The sequence below is a fragment of the Acromyrmex echinatior genome, chromosome 1 (genome assembly GCF_024713525.1).
Source record: "Acromyrmex echinatior isolate Ae372 chromosome 1, ASM2471352v2, whole genome shotgun sequence".
NCBI classification, from domain to species: domain Eukaryota; kingdom Metazoa; phylum Arthropoda; class Insecta; order Hymenoptera; family Formicidae; genus Acromyrmex; species Acromyrmex echinatior.
The window spans coordinates 25,966,893-25,992,490 of NC_141852.1; the positions used below are offsets into that span (position 1 = coordinate 25,966,893).

The window sequence follows — 25,598 nt, forward strand, 5'->3', positions numbered from 1 at the left end:
GAAATCTACTTCAACTTTTTGTAGTTTCTCTAATTGAACGAATAGAACCTAATGTTGCAGGAATTTTTTTTTTAAATATTATTTTTCTCTAGATGCTGCATTGGCTTTGGCTACTTGATTCAGTGTTACCGGGAGAATTAGGAGAAGTCGGTAGATGGTTAGCGAGAGCTGAAGCTCTCTTATACTCAGACAATAATATACCACAAGAAATGTCAGAAAGTACGGCGAATATAATCTCGAATAAGTTGGAAGATCATAAAAAATTTTTCCTCGATTTACCGACAATGACGGAGAAATTTCAACACGCTAAGAACTCGCCGTTGGCGCGACAAGTCCGGCCTGAACAATTAGATAACATGTCCGCGCGCTTTGATAGTTTGCCTGATCGTGCCGCTAAAAGAAGGGTGAAATTAAAGTTCTTAGAACACAAATGTTGTTTGATTGCTTTCCTATATCTCGTCGAGACCAAATTGAAAGGCTGGAACATTAAATATGGCACGGAGGAGAAAGTGCATCAGATGTTGGAGCAATATCGTAACTTTGTTTCCCGAAATAGAATATTCCAGGAATTTCAAAAGGCTTACTTGGATATGCAGCAAGTCGCAGAAGAATATAAGCGTGACGTCAATATTGGTAAATGAAAATATTTTAAATATTTTAAATAATTAAATAATTAAAGTAATTTTGAACAACCTATAATTAAAATAATTTTCAATTATAGGTTGATATTCATTTAAATGTGATCAATAATAAATTTACTAATAAACTTAAACACAAAGGATTAAAATTAAATATGATTGCATCAAATAAAATAATTAAATAATAACTAGTTAATTCAAATATAATTAATAAATTAATTTTATTCTATATTAAAATTCCTTATGTAAATAATAGTTTTAGTCTCATCGAAACAGTATCATAAATTCGTGCTTTTTAGATCGAGAAGAGAGCCTCAACGTTGATCGTTTTATGCGCGAGACGGCCGAAAAATGGAAAAACGTGTCGATGGATTTGCGCTGCGTCCAGAGCATGCTCGAAGAAGTTGTCGCATATTGGCGTCGTTGGACCATTGTCTCAGATGAATTCGAAGCATGGCTACTTCGTGCTGAACCTGTCCTGAATCTCCCAGAGGAGGAAAGAATGGAATTCTTTCAAGATATTAGCGTATGGAAAGATAAGCATCAACAATTGTCGGACACTGTGAGCTTTCTAATTGCCACATCCGATGAATCGGTAGCATTTCGATTGAAGGAGCGTTACGCGAATCTGACAGCGAGATGGGAACAGCTCTTCCAAGAGGCCAAACAGTACATGCATGCGGGTGATCTCATTCGAACGAGAAAGGATTACAAGGCGGGAGTGGAGACTTTGCAGAATTGGTTAAGAGATGCCGAGGCTGCTTTATCGACTACCGGATTAAGCTCCACCGAACGGATCAAAGCTTACGGAGAGAAACTGCAGACTCTTCACAATGAAGTCGAGGACATTGAAAATCTCTTTAAAAATATCAGTAAAAAATTCCAAACTCTTATCCAGGATTTGTCCCGCGACGAAGTCGATAAGATGATGAACACTCTAAAGAAAGAGAAAGAAACTCTTGTTAAGGTACGCGCTTTGATACCGATGCAATTGCACTTGTATCATCAATTATTGGTACAACAAGAATCTCTAGAAGCAGGGCAGAAAGAGATATCTGCGTGGTTAGATGAAGCCGAAAGTTTTTTGGCCAACATCAATCTCGCGGGTGGTAGAGATGCTGCCTTGGCTCAACTAGATCGTCATAAAGCCTTCTTCTCGAGAACACTTTACTATAAATCTATGCTGGAATCTAAGAACAAAGTATTCGCTAACATCGTCAAGGCTGTGGATAGTCATGCCGACGTAGAGACTGCCGAAGGTGGAGCTACCTTAAGAGAACTCAATGATCGATTTATTAAAGTCTCTCAAGCGGCACAAGTCTGGGAACAACGTTTGCAAGAATCTGTGCGCCGTTGGACGAAATTTAAAGAGTGCGAGCGACAAATCTCTGAATGGCTTTCGATTGCGGAAACAATGATCAGTGAAAAGCACATCGATAATCGTCAATCCGTCGAATATCACAAAAACTTCTTCGGCAAAGTCAATGAAAAGTGGATACAAGATCTCGTGAAGGCCGGCCAAGATCTTCGGAATGTATTACCAGTTGATCAACAACTTCCCGTCGCAAAAACGGTAGAGAATCTTCAGAATCGTTGGAGAGAAATACTCACCTTTGCGCCGCTTCATCTGATGAAGCTCGAGTTCCGCCTGGACGAGGCTAGCTTCCTTCAATATCTCAAAGAAATCGAGATGGAAATTAGTTCTGAGCAGCAAGCACTTATTAACAATGACGATGTGGATGGTATTCAACAGCGCAATAAAGAATTTTTCGTAAACCGCGGCACCGTTCTCGAAGTCGAGCGTTGTCTACAGACCTTGAAAAAGATAAGTGATGCTTACAACAAACTCAAGCCGAAAGATACTAGCTTGGTTGATGCCGCGCAAAACGCCGAACGTTTGTGGGAAGAAACCGCACAAAAAGTGGAGAACTTAAGGGAACAATTGCGAGAAATTCCACAACAATGGGCAACTTATAGACAGAAGTGAGTATTTATTTAACTTCAGTATAGTAGATTAGCGCCAATTTCTTCCTTCAAATAATGTGCAATTAATTCTAGGTTCGATGAGATGGTGCATTGGATGGATCATGTTGACAGTACGTTGAGAACCATTTTACATGAAGTCAATACTTTAGAAGAATTTGAGAAAGAGAAGACTATATTTCAGGTTAGTATTGGCCAGTTTCACATACAATTTCTTCTGTCATGTCATTGAAATATTTAAATATTTTGCTTCGCCTTTTCTGCGTTCCCTCCGGATAGCTCCAGACCTTGACGGTAAATATACGCGCACCTCTATGTTTAATTATTCTTTTTAGAGTTTGCTGTTCGCTTAAGAGTCCAATGATGATTTTTCTTAAAATAAAACTTTTAATGAATACGGATTTAATTTTCATTTAATTTATATCCATAAATATTATCCATAAATATTAATCAATAATAGAAAATAATTAAAAAATTTTCTGGGAAAAACAATACTTTTTTGTTTATCATGTCTTTTTCATCTCTTTCATCAAATGTTGATAAATCGTTTTAGTTAAATATAATTAATATAAAAAATATTATTGATTGTTCACAGAAAATCTGTCGCGAAGCTGATGATAAGCGTGAAGAAATGAAATGGCTGGTTCAAACTCTCGACAACTTGACATTGAATCGTTCGGATCGCGAAGCACTCACGGCGCAGCAAAATTTGGAGCAACTGATAACTCGATATAAGAACTTGATTCCAACGATCGAAATTACAATGACGAAGACAGACATCTATTCGAAAAGTTATACTTATCGCAAAGAGGTACGCGAAGTATGCACTTTGTTGCGCAAAGTTCGCGAACAATCAAAAGTTGAAGTCACGCCTGAGGTTCCTGAAAAATTACAAAACGCCGTGGATCATCAGGAATCCCGTCTTAATCAATTAGAGCAACAGCGAGCAACCATTGTCAGTATGTTACAACGCGGTAAAGATCTTCTGAAAGATCAACACGCTCCGCCTTTCGTCTCTTCCGAAGTTCAACAATTAGAAGCTAACTGGAACGATACATATGGCCAAAGCATGGAGATATTAAAATCTTTAAAGGAATCGCAGAAACTCTGGAACACTTATCAAGAACAAAAGAACGAGATTTTGAGATTGATTGAACAAGCTGAGAAAGAATTGCGTCAAATTGAATTAGCATCTTATTACGATGCCGCTCAAGTATCCTCCGATCTGCAGAAGAAACAGGAATTCAATACAAATTTGAGAAAATCAGCCGAAGAAATGATAAAGAAATTGCGCGAAACATATAATAATCTTTCTCAAACATCCGCACCATCAAGCAAACAAGAGATTTTAGAAAAGGAAGTGACGGAAACTGAACAGAAGATGGAATATACGTTAAAGATTGTACGCGAAAAAGTTGTTTATCTTCAGGAACATAGCACTCGATGGAATAAATTTCAATCAAAGCTCGTGGAGCTCCGATCTTGGGTTCAGCAAGCTGCGCCTCAATCAGTTGCAAACATAGAACATTCTACAGCATCACCTGAGGAAAAAGTTCGTAAAACGGAAAATCTACAGAAAGAAATCAAAGAAAAAGTATTAATTTTAAATGCATTAGAAGACGAATCCCGGAAACTTGTAAAAGGTATGATTTTTTGTTTGTTTCATATTGAATTAAAAATGCATAAATTTAATTTTTCTATTACTTAATGTTTATTTTTTATATGTTATAGCTATGATTTCTAAATATGAAATTTCTATCATATAAATACTATAAATAATTAGAGGTAGTTTTTTATATATAATTCTTTCATAAAGAAATATTTTTTTATATTATTCTTTCCTATTATTTTATAAAGATTTATTTAATAAAATAATTAGTTATTAGTAAAAAACATAAAAATGTAATTTAAATGTATCTAGTACAAGACTCAGCATGATTTGCACTTTTCGACTCGGTTCCGCCTTCCGCTACTCTTCTCATCATCGCGCGCAATCCAAATGCCACTCGACATTTAGAAGCGTACGACTCTTTTTTCGTTCATTACATAACTAAAATAAGCGCTTACGCGTTGCTTCATTCTATCTTAGTTATGTAATGAACGGAAAAAAAAAAGGTATAGAATGAAGTTTACAGCGTGAGCGCCCAAAGCGGATGAACATCATGTCTACAAGCGTCATACACTTCTAAATGTCAAGCGGTATTTGGATCGCGCACAGCGTGATGAGGTGAGGAGAATAGCGGAAGGCGGAGCCGAGTCGAAAAATGCAAATCATATCGAGAGAAAGCTCTGATCTAATACATTTGATAGATTTAAATGGAATTTAATTAAACATAATGTAACAACTGCGCTAAAAATATTCTAATATAAAAATGTTTATTTTTTTATACGTATATAGAAGACAGCGATGACATACCGGCAAAACAACTCCGTGGTGACATCGAGAATCTTCACAAGGCAGTTGAATCATTGAATAAGAGCATAGTAACTCAACGTGAATTGGCTACGCAAAATCTTGCAACATGGAGAGAATACGAAGAAGGCATTCAGAAGATAAAACCTTGGATTGAACAAGCGGAGTCGAAGGCAGCTACGATGGGTAGCAAGCCTACTACTTTGGCTCAAGCCACGCAAATGTTAGGATCGGCCAAGACTTTTCAAGTTCAATGTCAACAATATCTTCCAAAGGTCCAGAGTTTGTCAACGATTAGTCAGCAGATAACTGGAAGAACAGTGGCACCTGATGAAGTCGACGCTGTATATACGCGGTGGAACGCAGTTCATGACGTGGCGGTACAAACGACGACTAAACTTGATAAATTAGTCTCATCATGGAACACCTTCGAATCAGAAGCAAAGGAGTTTAATGAATGGTTGCAGAATAGTGAAAGGGAAGCTCTCAAAGAACCCAATATTCAAACACCCGAAGCCGCAAAGTTGGAAAAGGAATTGGCACATTTGAAAGAATTCAACAAGAGCATATCCGATCATCAGGCTCAACTCATATCACTAACTCAAGTTTCCGATCATATTAGCCATGGTTTATCGCTAGACGGCGCCTCCGCATTGAAAGGTCGCGTTGCTGAAATGAAGATTAGAGTAAGCAAACTCGCAGATACAGTTCGACATTATATTAATCGCGTCTCTGACTCGTTGTTAGCTAGACAAGAATTCCAGATGAAGATCACCGACTTCGAAAACTGGATGACAAGATTGAGATCTAATATCAATGAGATCGGAGACGTGAATGTGGACAACGTTGATACTAATTTGCAAACAATGCATGCTTATCTTCAAGAACATTCGGAAAAACAACCGGCATTTACAGCGATTTACAACGAAGTAAAACAACTCTCATCGCGAGGTTCTATGTTGGAAGCCGCCGCATTGGATGAAACTTACATGTCATTAGCGAAGAAATACAAGGCGCTCGAAGATGATTTAAGAGAAAAGAAGAAAGGCTTAGAAAAGTGGATTGAACTTTTGAGCTGGCATAATGATGCCAATGCGCAATTAAATCATTGTAAATACGAATCTGAAGCCAGAAAACCAACTATCGCTGATCTCGATAGACTTTCTTCCGAACTTCAAGTTGTACATACAAAAATCAACACTTGGAAGGAACTTGTCCCGTTAATGGATAGTACTCTGGGAATACATGTTCGTGACAAGCAAGAGAGACCAATTACTGCAACTTCCTTACTGAATGATCTTGAGTCCAAGGCCACAGTTTTGAAGACAGAATTATCTACCAAGAGAGACAAGTTGGAGAATCTCGATGCTAAATGGGATAACTTTAGAAAATTACAACAAAAAATTACGGAAGAAATCGTCAACACTCAGACGAGCCTACAAAACATCACATATACCGTTGATACTTGCGAAAAACTCACGCCGGCAATCGAGAAGATAGACGATTTGATTGAGGATCATCAGAGACGAGAACCGGAAAAAGAAAGCCTTCATCAAGAAGGTGATAACTTGATGAAGGAGGATCAACGAGCGATAACTAACATTCAAGTAGTGGTTTCTTCAGTGGATGGAAACTGGGAAAAAGTTAATGAACTTCTGCGTGAGCAGAGAAGGAAATATGCTGAAATGGATGCCGACTGGAAACAGTATCAGGAAGCCAAGGAGAAGTTGAACAAGTTCATCGATGAAGCGAAGAACCTTTGTCAGTCGGTCAAAGATGTGTCAACTGATATCACCCAGGCAAACGTTGCTCTGGAAAAACATAAGAGAGCTTCAGAAATTTTAAAGAAGGGTAAAATATTCCTGGATAAAATGGATGGCAAGGCGCAACAACTAGCGAAAGAGACATCGTTAATGCCGAACTTCAAGACAAGTCTAATCGAATCGGATTTATCCAATATACGAAAAAAATATCACGAGATTAATGCTAAGGTGATCGATCGGACTCAAGCGTACGAAACACAAGTTATCATCTGGAAGCAGATTGAAGAAGCAAAATATGAACTTACAAAGTGGCTCAGCGACACGAATGAAGCGCTCACCGCGGCTTGTGATCGTTTACTCGACGCTGAAAACGGACAAGCGTTATTGATTAAATATCGCGAGGAATTACCAGTATATCAACAACTTCGTCAAGGTATCGCCACAAAAAGCGAACAGCTCGTCAAACTGAATGATGACGCGAGCATACCAACTTTGAAATCCCTTAATGATTTATTGGACGATCAATTTAAGATTGTTAAACAGGCCGCAAATAAGCTCGCGTCGTTCACCTCAACTTTCAACGAGAAAGAAAAAGGTATCAGGCAGGAATTGAAGAAATGCAGTGATACGATATCAAAGATTCGCGAAGAGATAATCAAGTGCGATGATTTAACTGGCGAAAATACTAAGATATTGTATAGAATCAATAAATGTCAAGAATTGAAGACCGAATTGGAGAAGTGTGATTACACACTTTCAGAACTTGACGAGAAATTAACAGATATGGTATCAGAATATCCAACTATATCGAAGTCTAGCTTACCAAAAGAACTGCAAGCGTTGCAACTCCGTAAAGACGGCGTAGCCAGTCATGCTGACAAGGTTAACGCAACGTTGGTAGCCTTCTTGACAAAACTCTATCACGAAAAGTTTGGCGCTCTGCAACGCTTAGTAGCAACTCACAAGGAAAAAGTAGCCTGGTGCGAACCTGAACAGAGCAGCGATCGTTATAATCTTGAGGTAAAGATGGCCTCGTTGATCGATGTGGAAGACGGTATTGCTGATTGCGAGACTCGAAAAGTGGATACGGATAATTCATTGACACTTCTAAGCACTGTCGAGAGTAGCGAGACCATTTCTGCTCTTAAAGACGAACGCGATAAAGTTACTGTCGACCTGGAATCCTTGAAAGTCAGCTATCGCAAAATCAAATCCGTACTGCAAGAAAATATTGCTTTGTGGCAACGATACGAATTTACATCAGAAAACGTAATTTCCTGGCTCAAAGAGAACGAGAATAAAATCAGAATGGAGGCCACGATGCTTCTAAATCCAAACGAGATCGACGCAAAGATTGCTGAAATAACACAACTTAAGGAAAAAGTCGAGAATTATGAAAACGAGATGAAGGATCTGATCGCACTCGGAGAGGAGATAGCCAAAGTTAGTCCAGAATCTCGCGTGACTCAATACGTCGGACATTTGAATACGCGTTATCATTCGGTGCTTAAATTTTTGGTTCAACATTTAGACAGACTCAGAGAACTCAAACAAATTAAAGGCCAATATGCTGCTAATGTAAAGGAGCTGGAATCGTGGTTACTAAACGCGGAGCAGAAATTGAAAACTTTTGACGAGATCAGCGGTCCGAAGCCAATGACCTTCTATCAGTCTCGCTTGAAAGAATTAAAAGCGTTTGGGGAGGAACGCGAAACTGGACAAGCAATTTTAAATCGAACAGCAGAAGCGGGTGAAACACTTTTCGCGAGGATAACACCAGATCACAGGGAACTCATCAGAAGTGAGCTAAGAAATTTGCGCAGTCGGGTGGAAGCCTTGGCCGATCGCACAAACATAATTTATAAGAAAATCGAAAGCGACATGATGCATCGATCCTCATTCGAGGACAAGTATTCCCAAGTAAAGCAGTGGTTAGTCGAGGCACGGAAGAAATTAGGTGACAAGCAAGATCTGCTACCGTCGCTTCAAGAAAAGAAACTCGCCTTGCATTTGTATAAAGCTATTGCACAAGATGTAGGAGTTCATCGAAATATCTTGGAACAACTTCAGGATAGACTCGGAGCAGCACCAGATGACGAGGCGAGCGAGATGCTCAATAGCGTGATTGAAGCGCATGAAAAGCTATCGGAAGATGTAGATGATAGAATCGGTATAATGGAAAAGTACGTTGCAAATCACGAGGCCTATCTTCAGACGTTCGAGAAGACGCGAGATTGGATTAACACAATAGTAAACGAAGCGGCACCCATCAGTGAGGATCTCTCAATAGATCGAGATGCAGCTAAATCTAAGATTGCTTTAATCGAGAACGTATTGCAACAAAAACCAGAGGGCGATAGAATTATAGCCGATTGCAATCAGCAATTAAATATCATTTTGGAGCAAACCTCGATAGCTGGTCACCCCACATTATTGAGAGGTTTCGAACAGCAGAAAAAAGTTTGGGAGGATTTCCTCCAACGATGCACCTCAAGCAGAGATAAATTGAATCATCTATTCAACCAATGGTCCGAATTTGAAAGAGTAGTCGAGGGTCTAGAATCTTGGCTTAAACAAATCGAAATGCAAGTGAAAGATCAAAGCTTGAAGAGCACTGAGGAAACTAAACGCGCGCACTTACAGAAATTGAAATCCCTCGAAGAGATTATCATAGCAAAGGGCACGGAGTTTAACGCGGTGATTGAGAAAAGTCAAGGCGTAGAAGCGGAATCCGATTTGGTTACTAAAGTATCTCGTCAAGCTACTAGATATCAAGCAATCAGAAATCAAGCAAAAGAAGTTGTAGCGAGATACGAGCAATATGTAAAGGAGCACAATCTGTTCAACGAAAAGTATAATCAATTCTTGAATTGGATCAATGAAGTTCAGGACGAGTTGAAAAAACATAGCGAAATTGTTGGAGATTTGGCAGTGCTACAAAGTAGACAGAAGCATATCAGGGATCTCGGTGACATTCGAACTCGCGAGAATGCTCGTTTCGAATCTATCATCGATCTCGGTGAGAAACTTTACGTGCACACTTCACCGGATGGTAGAGAGATAATCAGACAACAATTGAGAAATCTACGCAGCATGTGGGACGGATTTTCCGAGGATTTGCAAAGTTCGATGCAGAAATTAGATCAATGTCTAATGCAGTTCGCTGAGTTTTCATTGTCTCAAGAGCAATTAACGGCTTGGCTGCGAGACGTCGAGCGCGCAATGCATCAGCACACAGAACTGAAATCATCGCTAGAGGAAAAGCGCGCACAATTGCAAAATCACAAGATCATGCACCAGGAAATCATGTCACATCAGACGTTGGTCGAATCGGTTTGCGACAAAGCGCAACAATTGGTCGATCAGACGAAAGACACTTCTTTGAATGTCTATTTGCAATCCATCAAACAGCTCTTTCAGAATATCGTCGCCAAGTCTCGAGATTTGTTAGAGAATTTAGAGGATTGTTGCGAAAAGCATCATCGTTTCAATCTTCAATGTAAATGCTTCTCTGATTGGTTAAATGGAGAACGAGAAAAACTAGCAGAATGCAATGATATAACGGGTGAACGATCTGAAATATCTCGTAGATTAACGAGCTTAACGTTGTTAAAAGATGGTCAGGCACAGGGAGCAGAACATCTTACCAAGTTAAAGGAATTCAGTGAAGCTGTGACTAATAGCACCGCGCCGAAAGGTCGAGAAGTTATCAACAAGGAAGTGATTACCTTGGAAAATAATCTGCGCCAATTCCTGAATGAAATTGGTAATATATTAGAGATATATAACATATATTACAAATTCTATTTTTTGTGATTTCAAAATTATGTAAAAGAATCATCCCTGTATAAAGTTATTTAATTCATTACTTCCGTTTATCGCAATCATTTCATTAGAAAATTTTGCTTTTCAGAATCTGTAGAAGAACGACAGAAAGCAGCTTTGAAAAGATGGCAGAACTTTGAGGATCAGCTGGAAGCTCACACAAAATGGTTCCGTTCTATGGAGGCGACATTCCGAGATCAACAGTTGCAGCCTACGTTAAAAGATAAAGAAGAACGACTTCGCGCGTTTAAAGAGAAACGCGAGATTATCGCGCAGCAAGAACGGGAGATAGATGAATTCGTGGACAAGTCACATAGTTTACTGCACGCGAGTGGTATTGAACGCATCAAGCCATTAATTTCCCAAGTTAGCAACAGGTATGTCGAATTATTTCCAACAAGAGAACTATCTTTATATTTATCATCCTTGCATACGTGTATGTAATAAAATCTTATAACTATAATAGTTATGTGGCAAATAAGAATTGGAAAAATTCAATCTCGTAAAATAAAGACAAAAACTTTAAAACTGAAATATATGTTTTAAAAACGCATGATTTTATTGTAGTCGTGAACATTTAAACAAGTAATTAACAATTTGTAAATAAAAATATAATAAAAATATTATAACAATATATAATTAATTAAGTTCAAATTAAATGTTTAGATACCAGCTGTTGCACGTGCTCAGTAAGGAAGTAATAAACCGTTGCCAAAGTATCGTAGATGATCATCGCGCTTACGAAGAAAAATTGAAGGCTATTGATGTTTGGCTTACACCTCTCGAAAAAAATTTAGCTATTTTGAAGGAAGATGAGATTGGTGGAGATCTCGAAGCGAGGAACACGCGTTTACAAGTTTTGCTAGCCGAAAAAGAGCAAGCTGAACATCGTTTAACTAGCTTAACGTCTCTTGGTGAAAGGATTCTTCCAGATACTTCCGCTCAAGGGCGTGAAGTAATCAGATATGAATTGCGAAACGCTCGCGAAAGATGGGATCGTTTGGCAGAAGGCATCACAGAGCAACAGAAAAAACAAGATGCTCAATCTTTACAATGGTCTAGTTATCAAGAGACTCTACAACAGATTCTAACTTGGTTAGACACGATGGAACGTGCAGTTAAACAAGATTCCTCGATGGTGTGGTCCTCCTTGCCAGAAATAAGATCAAAACTACTCAAATTGAAGGTCTTTATATATCTTTTTAGTATTATATTATTATCTGAGAATATATAAAAAAACACAATATGGAAACGATTAATCATATTAATGGAAATTTTATTTTAGACATTACATCAAGAAATCCTGGCTCATAAACGTCTCATCGAAGGCATTTCCGAAAAAGCCAACGCTTTGGTTCAAGTTACTCAAGTTCCATCGAACGTTAATGAAAAAGTCGTTTCAGTTTCAAAAAGATACGAAAAGTTAGTGGATACATCTCAGAAAGGAATATCGAGCTTGGAAGCATTACTCGATATTTTCCAGCAGTTCCACGATCTTCAGAAAGCTTATCAAGATTACCAGAAACGTCAATGGGAACGTTTAGCAAATTACAGTGACTATACAGGAAACAAAACTGCTCTTCAAGCTAGATTAGCTAAAGTTATAGAGATACAGGACAGTCAAAGCGAAGGTGAAATAAAATTGAATGTTCTTGAAGAACATGTGGCGCAGAGTGCGCATACTTTGCCACCCCGCTCGCAAGAATCTATGGAAAGGGATTTAGCGAATCTTAGGTAAATATTTTCAAAAAGAAAATAATACAAAATTTTATCTATTAAAAAAATGAGTGTTTAGGAATTAAATAATTCAATTTCATTGTTTAACCACATAAATAAACGTTGGATGACCGGTTTCTAGATTCGAAAATAAAAAGTTCACTACAGCCGTAAACGACGTGGTACGTTGCATCGAAGAAAGAATACAACAATGGAGTGAATACGAAAATTCATTAGAACGTTTGCTTGCTTGGCTTACTGATGCCGAGACATCATTGAAGAACTATTGTCTGAAGAACACGCTTGAAGAGAAGCAGGAGCAACTTGAAAAATATCAAGTAAGTTCAAAATTATTACAACAAGTTGCATTATAGAAATGCAGTTTTCTTTTGGCTTTACATATATAAATTTAATATATGTTCTATTTAACGAATATCGATTATTTAAAGACCGTTTTGTGTTTATCCTTTGTCACAAAATTTTCCCACATGAAATAGTAACAATTTAAGGTGTGCACATTTAAAGTACCCAGTTTTAATTACGATTAGATGTAGCTGTTTTCTTTACACGCACTGACATCTTTCATACACACGAATGTAACATAAATTTTGTAATATTAACGTTGTTTTTTCTTTATACATGTATATCTCATACGATAGACCGTGCAAGTACTTTTAAATCGACAAAGAGAGGAGAAAGCCCCCATCTACGCAAACTTTTATCTCCAATCGTAGAGCATAATTATCTCTCACGCACAATGATTGTGTAATAAAATTTCCTAGGAACTACAGAAGGTCGCCGATTCGCGGAACATGGACGTGACAGAACTGGTTGCGCTTGGTGACCATCTCGAACAAGTAAGAGAGTGATATGCAAATTGCAAATATCATTTTGTAACAAGAAAAGATTGCGAGAGAGGCGGATGATTGCAACGGCTTTACGAGGAGTCTCTTCGACACAATTGCTCTTTTCTTATGTAATCTTTCAGCTTTTATAGCTTTTATAGCTTTTGTCAGAGCAGGTGGGAGATACCAACGCTTCATCTTGTGATTTTATTAGCATTAAACGACATATCTGATTAGAATAATTTGAGATACGGCAATATGCCATTTTATTAAATAAAATCAGTGTTTTTCATCAATATTAAATTTGATTAAAAATATGAATTGCTAAATTATTTTCTCTCACCATACAAATATTAGTGTTGTTTTTAAGCACTTATAATACTAAACAATTATTTATTTATGCATCGGCTAGATGAATTTTTGTTATACTTTTGGCGGCTATCTATTTATGTTCAGTAAATATTGCGCTTTCAGCTTCAAAATTTGCAGTAAAATCTGTTTTGCTTCACGAATGGAGAGCTTCTTTGACGCTGAAATTTACAACGAGACGAACAAACGAGTCTGATACATCGGGATGGAATATTAAACTCTACTTTTTATACTTATTGTTAGTGCATACTTCTTCACGTTTAACACTTAAGTAATAATCTAACCACATTACTCAAACAGGCTTCTGCACGTAAGAAGAGAGAATTTTCTACTTCCTTATTTCGCATATAAATTATGCGGAACAGCTCTTTAAGACTAGAATCTCACTTAGAAACAGTTAAATATAAATATGATTTTTTTTCAGTCACTGATTGTAAATCTCCGGCAAAATGAGGCCGAATTCGATAAAATGAGTGACGATTCGTCGGAATTGATGCAGATTAGTGGCGAGACTCGATTTTCTGTCAGCGTTCAACAAGTCACGTCACGTTTCCAATCAATTCAGGCGACCGCTAAGGTAGTATAACTGCATAATGATATTTTCATAAGACAAATAATGTCAAAATAGAAAAAAATTACAAATAAAGCTTTCTTTATTTTTTATACTGTAAAAGAAAAGAATTTAATTATTAATCATTGCTTCAGCGTATTTAAAAATAGATCAAAATTTTATATCATAATTATTATAAATTTATTTTGAATTTATTTGTAATAAATAAAATTAAATAAAACTAGTATTCCCTAATTAATTTTTGTCAATATAATTAATAACATCACAAAATACGTCATGTTAGGGAATATTTTTTCCCGCAATGAAAATCTTTATATAATTCTGTTTCAGGAACTGGTAAAAAAATGCGAACAAGCAGTAGTAGATCACGCTAGCTATTTAGATCGTTATAAACAGTGCTCCGAGTGGCTAGCGAACGCAAGAATACGTTATCAATCCTCCAAGGAAAACGTCAGTGATACTCGTCAAAAGCTGATTTCAAATGTGGAAACCTTGAAAGAGCTTTTGGCTCGTCAGTCCTCGTCTACTCTTTTGATAAACAGCACTGTCGAGGCTGGCGAACGATTATATCCTATGACCGGTACAGAAGGCCGAGAGATTATTCGTCAACAATTATTGGATCTCCAGCAAGCCTTCGAAGAGCTTTATGACGGTATCGCTTTGACCGAACGTGAGTTACAGGCGAAGATCTCGCGGTGGTCTGGTTTCGACGAATGCAGCGAGACCTTCGAGAACTGGTTAAAAAATACAGAAACTCAATTGAAGCCAGAAATTGAACTAAAAACTACTCTGGACGAAAAACGTGCCCAGTTGCAGATCTATCGCACCATCCTGCATGATGCTCAAACGCATCAGCAAGACCTACTGGATCTCCGAGATAAAGCAGATAATTTGCCCGATCGTACCGATAAGATCGATCAAACGTTGAATAATTTAACAAACAGATACAATATATTACTAAAACGCGCGACGAAATTCGTAGAAAGGTACGAAGGCATAGTGAGCGATCATCAACAGTATAGCAAGGCTGTTTTAGATACGCATGAATGGCTGGATGCCACGCACAATGCCGTGAGTCTTTGGGGTGACGTGGAACTAGAGAGAGTATCCTTGCACACAAACTTGGATCGCCTAAAGAATTTATTGCACAGTCTGCCGGAAGATGAATCGCGAGTGCAGCAAATCAAGTCTCTGGGCGAAAAAGTAATACCCGGTACTCTGGAATCAGGACAGGTAAACATCCGATCGCAGATTGATTCTTCGCAACAAGAATGGGAAGGCTTAATCTCAGCAGTTAGGTCTACTATCGAGTCTTTAGAGAACAAGCTTCAACAATGGAGCGAATTTGAGATATCGAAGGAACGATGTTTAGCATGGATGAGAGACACTGATACAAAGTTACATGCCGTCGATCTCAAGTCCACCTTGGCAGAGAAAAAGACTCAGCTCGAAAAATTGCGCACCCTTCAAGGTGAAGTTCGCGCTAAAGAACTAGAAATTGACGCCGTTGCTGAGCGAGCTCAGCAACTGCATAAGACTGTTAGTTCTCGCACTTCTTACATATCGGATTTGAGTATCAAATATCAACAGATTTCTAGCAAAGTCAAAGAGCTCAATAATCGTTGGCATCAGTATGTTACCACGCATCAAGATTTCGATAATCAATTGGCAGAATGCACCACATGGTTGGAAGACATAAAAAATAAATTGGCGTACTGCTCCGACTTAAGCGCATCTTCACAGAAAGATTTGGAGCAAAAAATGGATATCGTACAAGATCTATTATTATATAAAGAGGACGGTTTTGCAAAAGTTCAAGGTATTGTTGAACTAGCCCAAGCTGTTCTAGCGAATACAGCTCCGGCTGGCCATCAAACTATTAATGACGCTTTAGCGAAACTTCAGGAGCAGTGGAGCGCCTTGGCGTCAAAGATGTTAGAAACCAAAACGAACTTGGACGATTCAATAAACAAATGGGCCGGTTTATTGGAACAAATACAATCTATTAAGAAGACGGTGGAATACATGCAGACATCGATCGATGAGATTTCACAGTTTCAAACAACGATGTCAGAAAAAAGAAATCAACTGGAGCGAATCAAAGTACTTGAGGAGAAGGTTCGTTGCGAGAATATTGAGGTTGATAGTCTCAAATGCAAAGTCGCTGAGATGATTGCGAGTGGTCAGCAAGGATTAGCTGCCTCGCAAGCTCAAGATATACTGAACAGGTTCGACGAACTTTTTGAGAAGATTAAATCTTTATTGGCTGAACGAGAGGAACAGTACAAAGATCATCGCCTTTACAAAGAAGCTCACGATGATCTCATCGGTTGGCTTAGCCGGGCTCGCGAGAAAATACCATCTATGAAACAGAGATCACTTAGCGATAAACTAGCGATCGAGAGTGCAGTAGTACCGCTCGAAAGTTTGTTGAATAAGAAAGCTCAAGGTGAATTGTTGGTGGAACATTTGCAGCATACTGGAAATGTTGTTTGCGCCAGTACTAGTTCCATCGGACAAGAAGTTATCAGGAACGAAATACGAGCACTCACAGAAAGTTTCGAAGGATTGTTCAAAGGTAAGAGTTATTTAAATAATATTTATTAAGAAATGTTAATAATTTAAAATACAAAACAAACATTGAAATAATCGCGAGTGATCAATAATCATTTTTAACTTACAAAAAGAAATAATTGCAGTTTTAAATGTATTAATAAACATATTCTATTGCAGAAATTCAACAACAGAAGAATCAATTGGAGGCTACTGTGAGTCAATGGCGCGACTATAAAGATGAATACGAGAGACTCAGCGACTGGTTGCAACAGTTTGACATTCTCATCAAAGCTCAAAAAAATGCTCTTTTGCCGAATCTGAAAGAAAAAGAGAAGCAGGTGAAAGAAGTAAGGGAACTGCTCGATAACTTAATACAAGGCCAAGAGCAGATTGATAAATTCAACAAAACAGCTGCCGGTCTACTTTCGTCTCACTTGGATACTTACGTCAACAATCAGCTGCGACATTTGAATTCACGTTACCAGGTGCAAGTGAATCTCGCAAAAGATGTATTAAACAAAGTTGAGACCAATCTAACTCAACATCAAGAATATGAGAGCAATCTTGAGAAAGCCCGTGACTGGATCGAGAATGCCAAGCAAATTATACGTCAAGGAACAGAAGCTGCCTCGAGTAGCAGTCGTGAAGAATTACAGAATAGACTTGATAAAATCCAGGAATTATTAAGAAAACGCGAAGAAGGTCAGAACTTGATACATCTCACTGTAAATTGCGGCGAGAAAGTCATGAGAAACACGCGATCGGATGGTCGTGAGGAGATCAACGCTCAGTTGAAAGAGATTCAAAACGATTGGGAGCGCCTGGTAAAAAAGATCTCAACTACAAAAGTACATCTCGAGACGAGTCTGTTGCAATGGGCGGATTACAGTTCGTCGTATTCGCAGCTGCAGCAGTGGATTAGTGATCGCGAGGCTAAGTTGCAACAGGTGTGCGAGCAAAAAGTTTCCAAAGCTCGAAAAGGCTTAGTTGGATTGAGCTCTTTGGCAATTGGAGAAAGAAAGGCGAACTTGCGACAAACTAACAGCATCGTACAGGATATTGTGGCGTTTGAGCCAATGATTCAATCAGTCACCATAAAGGCCGAAGACTTGCAACAAGCGACACCGGCCACGGAGATCTCGATTAAATATGAGACTCTGAGCAAACAAGCTCAAGAATTATATGCGAAGCAAAAGGAGACTGTCGAACAGCATCAGGCCTTCATCGATAGCGGTAATGAATTTGTTCAATGGATACGAGCAGCCAAAGAGAGACTCAGCAAGTGCTCAGAGCCTACGGGAGATAAGGAATCTTTGGCCAGCAAAATCACACAGCTTAAAGTTTTACAGAGTGAATTACCTGAAGGTCAGAAGAAGTTGGAAAAAGCTTTGGAACAAGGTAACGCCGCCTGTCAGATCGCAGATGATGAAGACAAAGAAATAATCGAAGAAGAAGTGGCGCTATTGCAAGAAGAATATGATAATTATGTGTAAGTAAACTTAATTTTTTAAGTACAAAAGGATATAATAATATTAGATTTTATAATTTTGTATTTTTATAATATTTACTTATATAATATATTTTATATATGTATTATAATTTTTTATATTCATATTTATAACAGAGACTCGCTGAATAACACAAAGAGTTTGCTCGAAGTCGGCATAGTGAAGTGGACTGAATATGAGGATCAGTTCTCCGAAGCTACAGAATGGCTTACGCAAACTGAACAGTTAGTTCAAACGTTCAATAAATTGCAAGATAGTCTGGAAGAGAAGAAAAACGTTCTCGAACAATTCCAGATTCATTTGCAAACATTGTTTGATTGGCAGAAAGAGCTAGATCGCTTGAACATGAAAGCTCAGATGTTGTTAGAAACATGTGCCGACACGAGAATTTCTAATGCAATAACGCAACTCACTACCAAATACAATGCATTGCTATCTTTGGCTAAAGAAATAATGCGACGATTAGAATTACATTATCAGGTAATTACTATTTATTATTTATTATCTAATTACATAAATATTTATTAATACAAAATTTTTGTAATTTTAATTTTAACTTACACTTCTTCATTATACGAATATAACAATGGATATATATATATATATATACACATAATATATTCATCACTTTTTCTAAAATGTTAATTAGGAACATCAACAACACAATACTTTATACCAAGAATGTCAAGATTGGATAGAGCGCACACGAGACAAGTTAAGCGAGTGCAAAGATATTCCCAGTACATTAATTGAAGTTAACAACAAGTTACATACGTGTAAAACTATTCGACAGACGTTGGAGCAAGGTCAGAACAAATTGCGTTATGCTCTGGAATTGAAAGAAAAAGTCATTATGAACACGGAACAAAACGGCGCAGCAAAGATTCAAGAAGACACCGAGAATTTAAAAAGCGAATTTGATAAGCTATTAATCGACGTCGAAGATGTGAGACAAAGATTGTCAGCAAGAGCAAGTATGTTGGAGGAACTCAACAAAATTCATCGACTTATTTCGGATTGGTTGGAGGAAGTTGAAGGCAAGATTCAACCAGGAGACGTATACAGAAACGATCTCAGTGAGAAACGTGCTCTGTTAGAAAAATATAAGATCTTGCAAAAAGATATTCACGGTCACGGCGAAACAGTGGATCGCTTGAAGATTCGTCTTACTGAAAATCTCAGCATATCCAAAAGTCCGTATGAACTGACAATCAATAAATATGATAGTTTGAAGAAATTAATTTCTGAAAAAATCCATGTAAGTAGAACTCTTTTTTTAATTGCAAACAGAAATGCAATATAATAATATTGTAATATTGTTACTTTGGTTATTTTAGAATTTGGAAGACCAAGTCAAAGATCACGAAAAATTCCAACAAGCTCTAAACGAGGCAGGTGACTGGGTGCGTCATACAAAAGTCGAACTTCAACAATATAGTGATACTCATGGTGAGAAAGAACGAATTATCGAACGAGAGAACAAAGTGAATCAAATCATCTCATCCTTGTCAAAAGGCGACACGTTGATCTCGAAAGTGATCGAGCTAAGCGACGTTGTGATCTCTAAGACGGGACCCGAGGGCCAAGATTCCATTAAGCAAGACATGAAACAAATACAGGCCGATTGGAAATCCTTGCAAGCACAATGCCACGATTCGCAACAAACTCTTGCCAACTGTATCTCAAGTTGGTCCCAGTTCACGAATACGTTAGATGGCATGAAACGATGGATAGACCACTTCCAAAAGAAGATTGCGGACGAACAGACTAAAGATAACAAAACTCCAGAGGACTTAGAGCGTTGTAAATATTTGGTGGAAGAGGCAGTTAAGCAAAAACCTGTTCTGGAAGACTTGAATGACAAATGTGAAGCTTTATTGGAGATTAGCGCTTGCAGCTGGGCGCGAGATAAGACGGTACAATTGCAGTCAGCGTACACATCGCTATTGACCGATGCGCAAGGGCTTGTCTTCAAAGTCGAGAAGAACCTCGCTGATCATACCGAATTCTTAAAAGCCAAAAAGGAGATGGAGGATTGGTTACGCACTGCTCAAGGCTCGATAGAAGATTGTATTGGTGTGGGAGATACAGCTTGGGCAAAAGATAAATTAGAAACTTTGAGGGTAAGTTTTATTGAACAAAAAAATACAGAAAATTTTTTGTAGGAAATGTTCGATGAAATATATTACTAGATTATTTTATTAATCGTATTAATGAAAAAATATGTCATACAAATATAAATTCGTATGTGTCTTATTTATTTATTTCTTTTTTTAATAGATATATACTTTTTAAAATTTGTATATTAATAAAAAATTAGAATAAACTAAAATAAATATTATTTGATAGATTTATTAATTAAATATATTTGATAGCGAAATTTAAATAAATATAGCTAAATAAATTTTATCTAACAGTGATAAAATTATTTTAATTCAGCTGGTGGCGACGCGCGTGACAGAAGGTCAACATCTACTATCGACGTTGCAAAATGCTTTTGCAAAAGCAATAAACATGGTTCTTCCAGAACAACAAGATCAGTTACGATCAGATATGGCCAATCTTCGTTCGAATTGGGAACAATTAAGCATAGATCTTAATACAGTTCAAGCTAAAGTAAAGTCGGTTTTGAGTCGCTGGGAGGATCATGCGGAAGCGCATAATAAATTTGCAAAATGGTTAGAAGAGAACGAAGGAATCGTTAAAGGTTCTCCGGATACAAAGGGCGAGTTTGGTGAGATGAAAACAATGCTCGAACGATACAAACACATTCAAGAGGAAATTCGCGATAGAAAATCCGACTTAGATCATCTGATGGCGGAAGCAACGGAATTGTCAGCATGGGCGAAAAATAACACGACGCTAAACAAAACGAAACATTTATTAGACCGGTGGAAGGCGCTAGCCGAACTTGTCGATGAGAAGAAAAAGTTTATGGAAAATGAGATGCAAGAGTACAATGCGTATCATGCTGCTTTACAAGAAACAGAAAAATGGCTATTGCAAATCTCTTTCCAACTAATGGCACACAATTCTCTCTATATTACCAACAAAGAACAAACGATCGAACAAATCAAACAGCATGAAGCATTATTAGCTGAAATTCAGAAGTATCAGGAAGTGTTAGATGAACTAAAATTGAAGGGTCACGGTCAAATAGATAGATATGTCGGTGCGAATCCTACTATTAGATCAACTATAGAGACGCAATTGCAAAATGTTCAGGATAGTTACAATTCGTTGTTGAACACCGCCCTGCAAATCAAGAATAGATTGACAGAGTCTCTGACTAAATTCCAGGAATATGAGAACACTCTGGAGAGTATCATGAAGAATCTAGACATGTATGAGACGGAAATGACTCAAGGATTAGAAGCTCCATTGAATAACTTAATTTCTGCTGAGCAGAGCCTCAAGAGTGCTCGAACTCTACACAACAAGCTGCAAGCCGAAAAAGCTCGATTGGCATTAGCGGTGGAAGCTTGCGAGGCTGCGGCGGCATGCGTCTCTAGACCCGGAAGTCCTCTTGATGCTCCGCCTATTCAAGTCCCCGCGAGAGAAGTCGAAGTTAGAACAAGACTTGATGATCTCATTGACCAGGTATTTAATTTCACTTATTAATCAGTTAGATAAAATTAGTAAGTGTAATAATTAATAAACTGTAAATTAATTAACATTATAAAATCTAATATAGAGATATAGAAAATGAAAAATATATGAATGACCTGTCTAATTTGTTCATACTAATTTTTCTATAAAAATTTTTTATTTCTATTAAATGTAATACAGTATAAATTGTACGTATATTTAATGTAAATTATATTATGTGTCTTATTAGATGCAAACGCATTTGGCAAATGTGATGAAAACGGTAGGTGAACTAGAGGAGCAATTGCGACAAAAGAATTCGCTTCGTACTTGGATTAATCAGCAGCGGGCCCTCTGCGCTGAATGGAAGTCACGACCAGCGAAACTGCGAGAGGAGGCTGCCCAGGCTGAGTTGCAGGCAATGAACGAATTGCTCACCAATGTAGGTGAACGTCGCACTCGCGCATTAACGGAATTGTCGATCCAAGAAGAGGATCATGATATTGAAGAAGGATTGAACAAACTGGAGACCGAGCTGACTGAAGCCATCGCCGGAAAACAAGCAGCACAGGATCTCATCCAGAAATATAGATCACAAGTGCAGGACATTCAAACATGGTTCGATGGTCTATCGAAGAAAGTCGACATGATTGAGAAGGGTAGTGGATTGACTATCGGTCAGAAAATTTCAAATCTTAAAGACATTACAACCGAATTTGAATCTCAGGGAACAGAGAAATTGGCAGAGATAAAGAAATTAGGCGACCAAGTGATGGACTCGGTCAGCAATTTAGATTCTCAGCAAATAGAAGAGCAAATTAAGTCGGTAGAGAGACGATACGCGGACATTGGTAAGAAATTACAAAGAAAAGCACAGGTCTTAGAGATGACGGCACAAGGCATCGAAGCAACTAGGCGAGAGATCGAAGAGAATCGAGAGTGGATTAAACAGAAAAAGCAACAAGTAAAGATGCCTGAATTGCTTGGCTTCGAAAGCAAACAGGCGGAAGAAAGGCTTCTCACTCTCAAGGTATAATTCTTCATTTTTCTTGTTATTTTCTCCTCAAAAAATATCAATATACATTATTTTTAAATTACAATATTATGTTTTACAGGCTATGTTAAAAGAAACAGATGGAAAGCAATTGATTATAGATACATTGGAAAAGAGAGTTGGAAATATGCAGAACGAACTGGAAACCAGCGAGCAGCAGCAATTAGAAGCTGACACGAAATCTTTGCGCAGCGAACAAGTTGAATTATGCGCCATTTTGAGGGAAGAAATATCCATCGCGAGTGCGGCAGTTGATGCACGTCGCAAATTAGAGACTGATATTAAAAAAGCACGAAATTGGATAAAGTCCAAAGGCAACGATTTAAAGAAACTTAGCGGATATCTGCCTTTGAGAGCTTCGAAAGTTGAGCAAGATATTGCACAACACAGCGGATTGGAAGCGGATATCGATTCCTTTAACGAAAGCAACCTTAAAGATATTCTTAAACAAGGGCACAATTTGTTGAAAGATTGTAATGCAGACAGTCGCGCCAAACTCCAAGCCCTTTTGGACGATCTAAATAAGGATTACGAGGAGTTAAAGAAGGAGGCGAAAGAAAAACAAGCTTCGTTAGCAGATCTTCTTCAGGGACGCAAGGCTTTTGAAAGTGAATTAGACAAGTGTAAACGATGGATTAAGGAAGCTGAAGTGGCTACCTCTTCCGAGTTGCGACCTTCCAGTCTTGACATTCTTCGTGAACAACTTGCTAAGGTATGTATATATATTCCTTATAAAAACAAAAAAATTCACCGAGATTTTGATGCACTTTGTATATCTTGTGCACAAGGTATATTTCAAGAATACAAATATTTCTTCCTTTTTTTACAGTACGATCGGTTGAAGAAAGAGGCACAAGAATACGGTGATGACATAGAAAAAATAAATCAACAAGGAAAATCAATTTTACCGACTGTAAGTGATGCCGATAAGCAAGAATTGAGCGAACAGTTGAAAAATATGAAAGAAGCTCACGGACGAGTGGCCGATGTGATAAATGAAAGAGCAATCGCACTCCAAAAGAGTATAGATGAAGCTGAAGAAGCTGCCGCGCGAGTGGCGGAGGCAATTCAATTCATGACAGACATTCAGAAAGAACTTCATGATCTGAATAAACCGATCGGTGCTCGTGTGGAAGATGTGGAAGGAATGTTGGCCGCTTATGAAAGAATTTTGGACGATCTCAAAGCAAATAAAGCCAAATTATCTGATCTTCAATCTGCTAATATAGGAGATCTACATGGCGTTCTAGCTCAACAAGATGATTTAATAAGAATTCTCGAAGCACAAATAGCGAAACTTCGTCAGTTGCTGTTATTACGGCAACAATTTATCGCCTTGATCGCAGAGATTACTACTTTCATTGCCAAGTATACCGAAATTATTCGAGATATTGAGAAATCTGGGCAAACAACGGAAGAGAAAATTAAAAAGTACTGTATTTGTGAATATATTATATATTAAATAAACAATGTACCTTAAATTTTAAATAGGAATTTGATTTCATTAATGATTTATTAATTAATTTAATTATTAAAAATTCAACAGGTACGACGACGCTATATTAAAAATTCAGGAATGCGAAGCTACTCTCGCTAGTGCGACGGACAAAGGACAGCAAATAGCGGCGGAAGGTTCGGTTGTGGATAGGAATAACGTGACGGAACAACTGCAATCGTTGAAACAACAATTACAGGCTCTTCGAAGGGCAGTAGAAACTCAAAGAGAACAACACGAACTGGCGGCAGCTGAGCATAGAAGACTCGCTAGTGAATTGGCAGACATTCTTGACTGGCTTGAGAGCAAGGAGAAAGAAGTTAAGTCTAGACCATTGTTGGAGAGAGATCCAGCGAGCGTTGAAGCAGAATTAAAGAAACATCATGCCCTTTGCGCTGATGTAAATGAATATCTAGATAGAATCAGGAATCTAAAGGAATCACTGCGACATGAAGAAGGAATGCCTGGATCCTTAAAGGAGATGCTAAGCGAAGCAGTTTCTTTGTTGACATCCTTACCGCGAGAGATGGAAGAGCGTGGAAATTATTTCGAGAGTAACATGCAGATGAGATTGGATTACGCAGCTCTTACAGATAAACTTCACAGCTGGGCTCGTGAAGCTGAGATTCGGCTCGATAGCAATAAAGAAGGACTCGATTTTGAAAACATTTTTAGCGATCTGGAAGAACACAAGGTGAGTTTTTCTTATTGCTTTTTTTAACTAGATGATTTGAATCATTTAAATTAAGAAATGAGAGATTAATTTCGATTGTTTACAAAATTAATACTGTCGTGAAATAAATAATTTTAATTTAATTCACTTTTAATTTCTGTTTTTAGATATATTTCAGCTCCGAATCTTCGATACGCGAACTCGTGTCACAACAGATTCAACAGATGGCAGATAAAATCTGGCCGTCTTTGGATAGTTATGAACAAGAAGAACTAAGTGCTCAACAACAGCAGCATACTCAGTTGTTAAAGAACACTCTTAATACGGCTAAATCGCAACGTTCACGGTTGGAACAGGGTGCAGAGATGTGGAGGGATTATACACAGAGCTTGGAACGTGTTCGCGCTGTTATCAGCAGAACTAAATTCACGGATGAACCGGTCACAACATTAGCTGGATTGCAATTCAATATTCAGAAAATTACGCATGCCCTGAATGACATTCAGGTGTGTCAAGAAATACAGATATAAATTTTTTCTTCTTTTTTGTGATTACAACTACGTATTCTTTATATTACATTTAAAAAAAGTCCGTAAGTCTT

At 37.9% G+C, this 25,598-nt stretch overlaps 1 protein-coding gene and 1 long non-coding RNA gene across 13 annotated transcripts in view; one reads left to right on the forward strand and one right to left on the reverse strand.

Annotated features, from left to right (window-relative positions):
* LOC147911097 (uncharacterized) overlaps nucleotides 1–13,168 on the reverse strand; it is a 49,233-nt gene extending 36,065 nt beyond the window's left edge. The window contains exon 1 of the long non-coding RNA XR_015547378.1: nucleotides 13,095–13,168. This is a non-coding gene — a long non-coding RNA (uncharacterized LOC147911097). The remainder of the gene's footprint in view (nucleotides 1–13,094) is intronic.
* The window catches only part of Msp300 (Muscle-specific protein 300 kDa), a 93,795-nt gene that overhangs the window by 13,409 nt on the left and 54,788 nt on the right, over nucleotides 1–25,598 (forward strand). For 9 of the 12 annotated variants that reach the window (XM_087412941.1, XM_087412898.1, XM_087412910.1 and 6 more), the window contains 23 exons: nucleotides 93–633; nucleotides 938–2,621; nucleotides 2,697–2,805; nucleotides 2,901–2,915; nucleotides 3,217–4,264; nucleotides 5,020–10,563; nucleotides 10,711–10,999; nucleotides 11,289–11,808; nucleotides 11,908–12,356; nucleotides 12,481–12,676; nucleotides 13,121–13,195; nucleotides 13,977–14,129; nucleotides 14,454–16,701; nucleotides 16,857–18,168; nucleotides 18,304–18,667; nucleotides 18,837–19,445; nucleotides 19,525–20,310; nucleotides 20,627–21,787; nucleotides 22,026–22,805; nucleotides 22,891–23,541; nucleotides 23,659–24,260; nucleotides 24,376–25,018; nucleotides 25,165–25,503. In XM_087412941.1, coding sequence (XP_087269067.1) covers nucleotides 93–633; nucleotides 938–2,621; nucleotides 2,697–2,805; nucleotides 2,901–2,915; nucleotides 3,217–4,264; nucleotides 5,020–10,563; nucleotides 10,711–10,999; nucleotides 11,289–11,808; nucleotides 11,908–12,356; nucleotides 12,481–12,676; nucleotides 13,121–13,195; nucleotides 13,977–14,129; nucleotides 14,454–16,701; nucleotides 16,857–18,168; nucleotides 18,304–18,667; nucleotides 18,837–19,445; nucleotides 19,525–20,310; nucleotides 20,627–21,787; nucleotides 22,026–22,805; nucleotides 22,891–23,541; nucleotides 23,659–24,260; nucleotides 24,376–25,018; nucleotides 25,165–25,503 — 20,118 coding nt within the window. The remainder of the gene's footprint in view (nucleotides 1–92; nucleotides 634–937; nucleotides 2,622–2,696; nucleotides 2,806–2,900; nucleotides 2,916–3,216; nucleotides 4,265–5,019; nucleotides 10,564–10,710; nucleotides 11,000–11,288; nucleotides 11,809–11,907; nucleotides 12,357–12,480; nucleotides 12,677–13,120; nucleotides 13,196–13,976; nucleotides 14,130–14,453; nucleotides 16,702–16,856; nucleotides 18,169–18,303; nucleotides 18,668–18,836; nucleotides 19,446–19,524; nucleotides 20,311–20,626; nucleotides 21,788–22,025; nucleotides 22,806–22,890; nucleotides 23,542–23,658; nucleotides 24,261–24,375; nucleotides 25,019–25,164; nucleotides 25,504–25,598) is intronic. The other 3 variants (XM_087412917.1, XM_087412901.1, XM_087412921.1) reach the window with 3 other exon arrangements.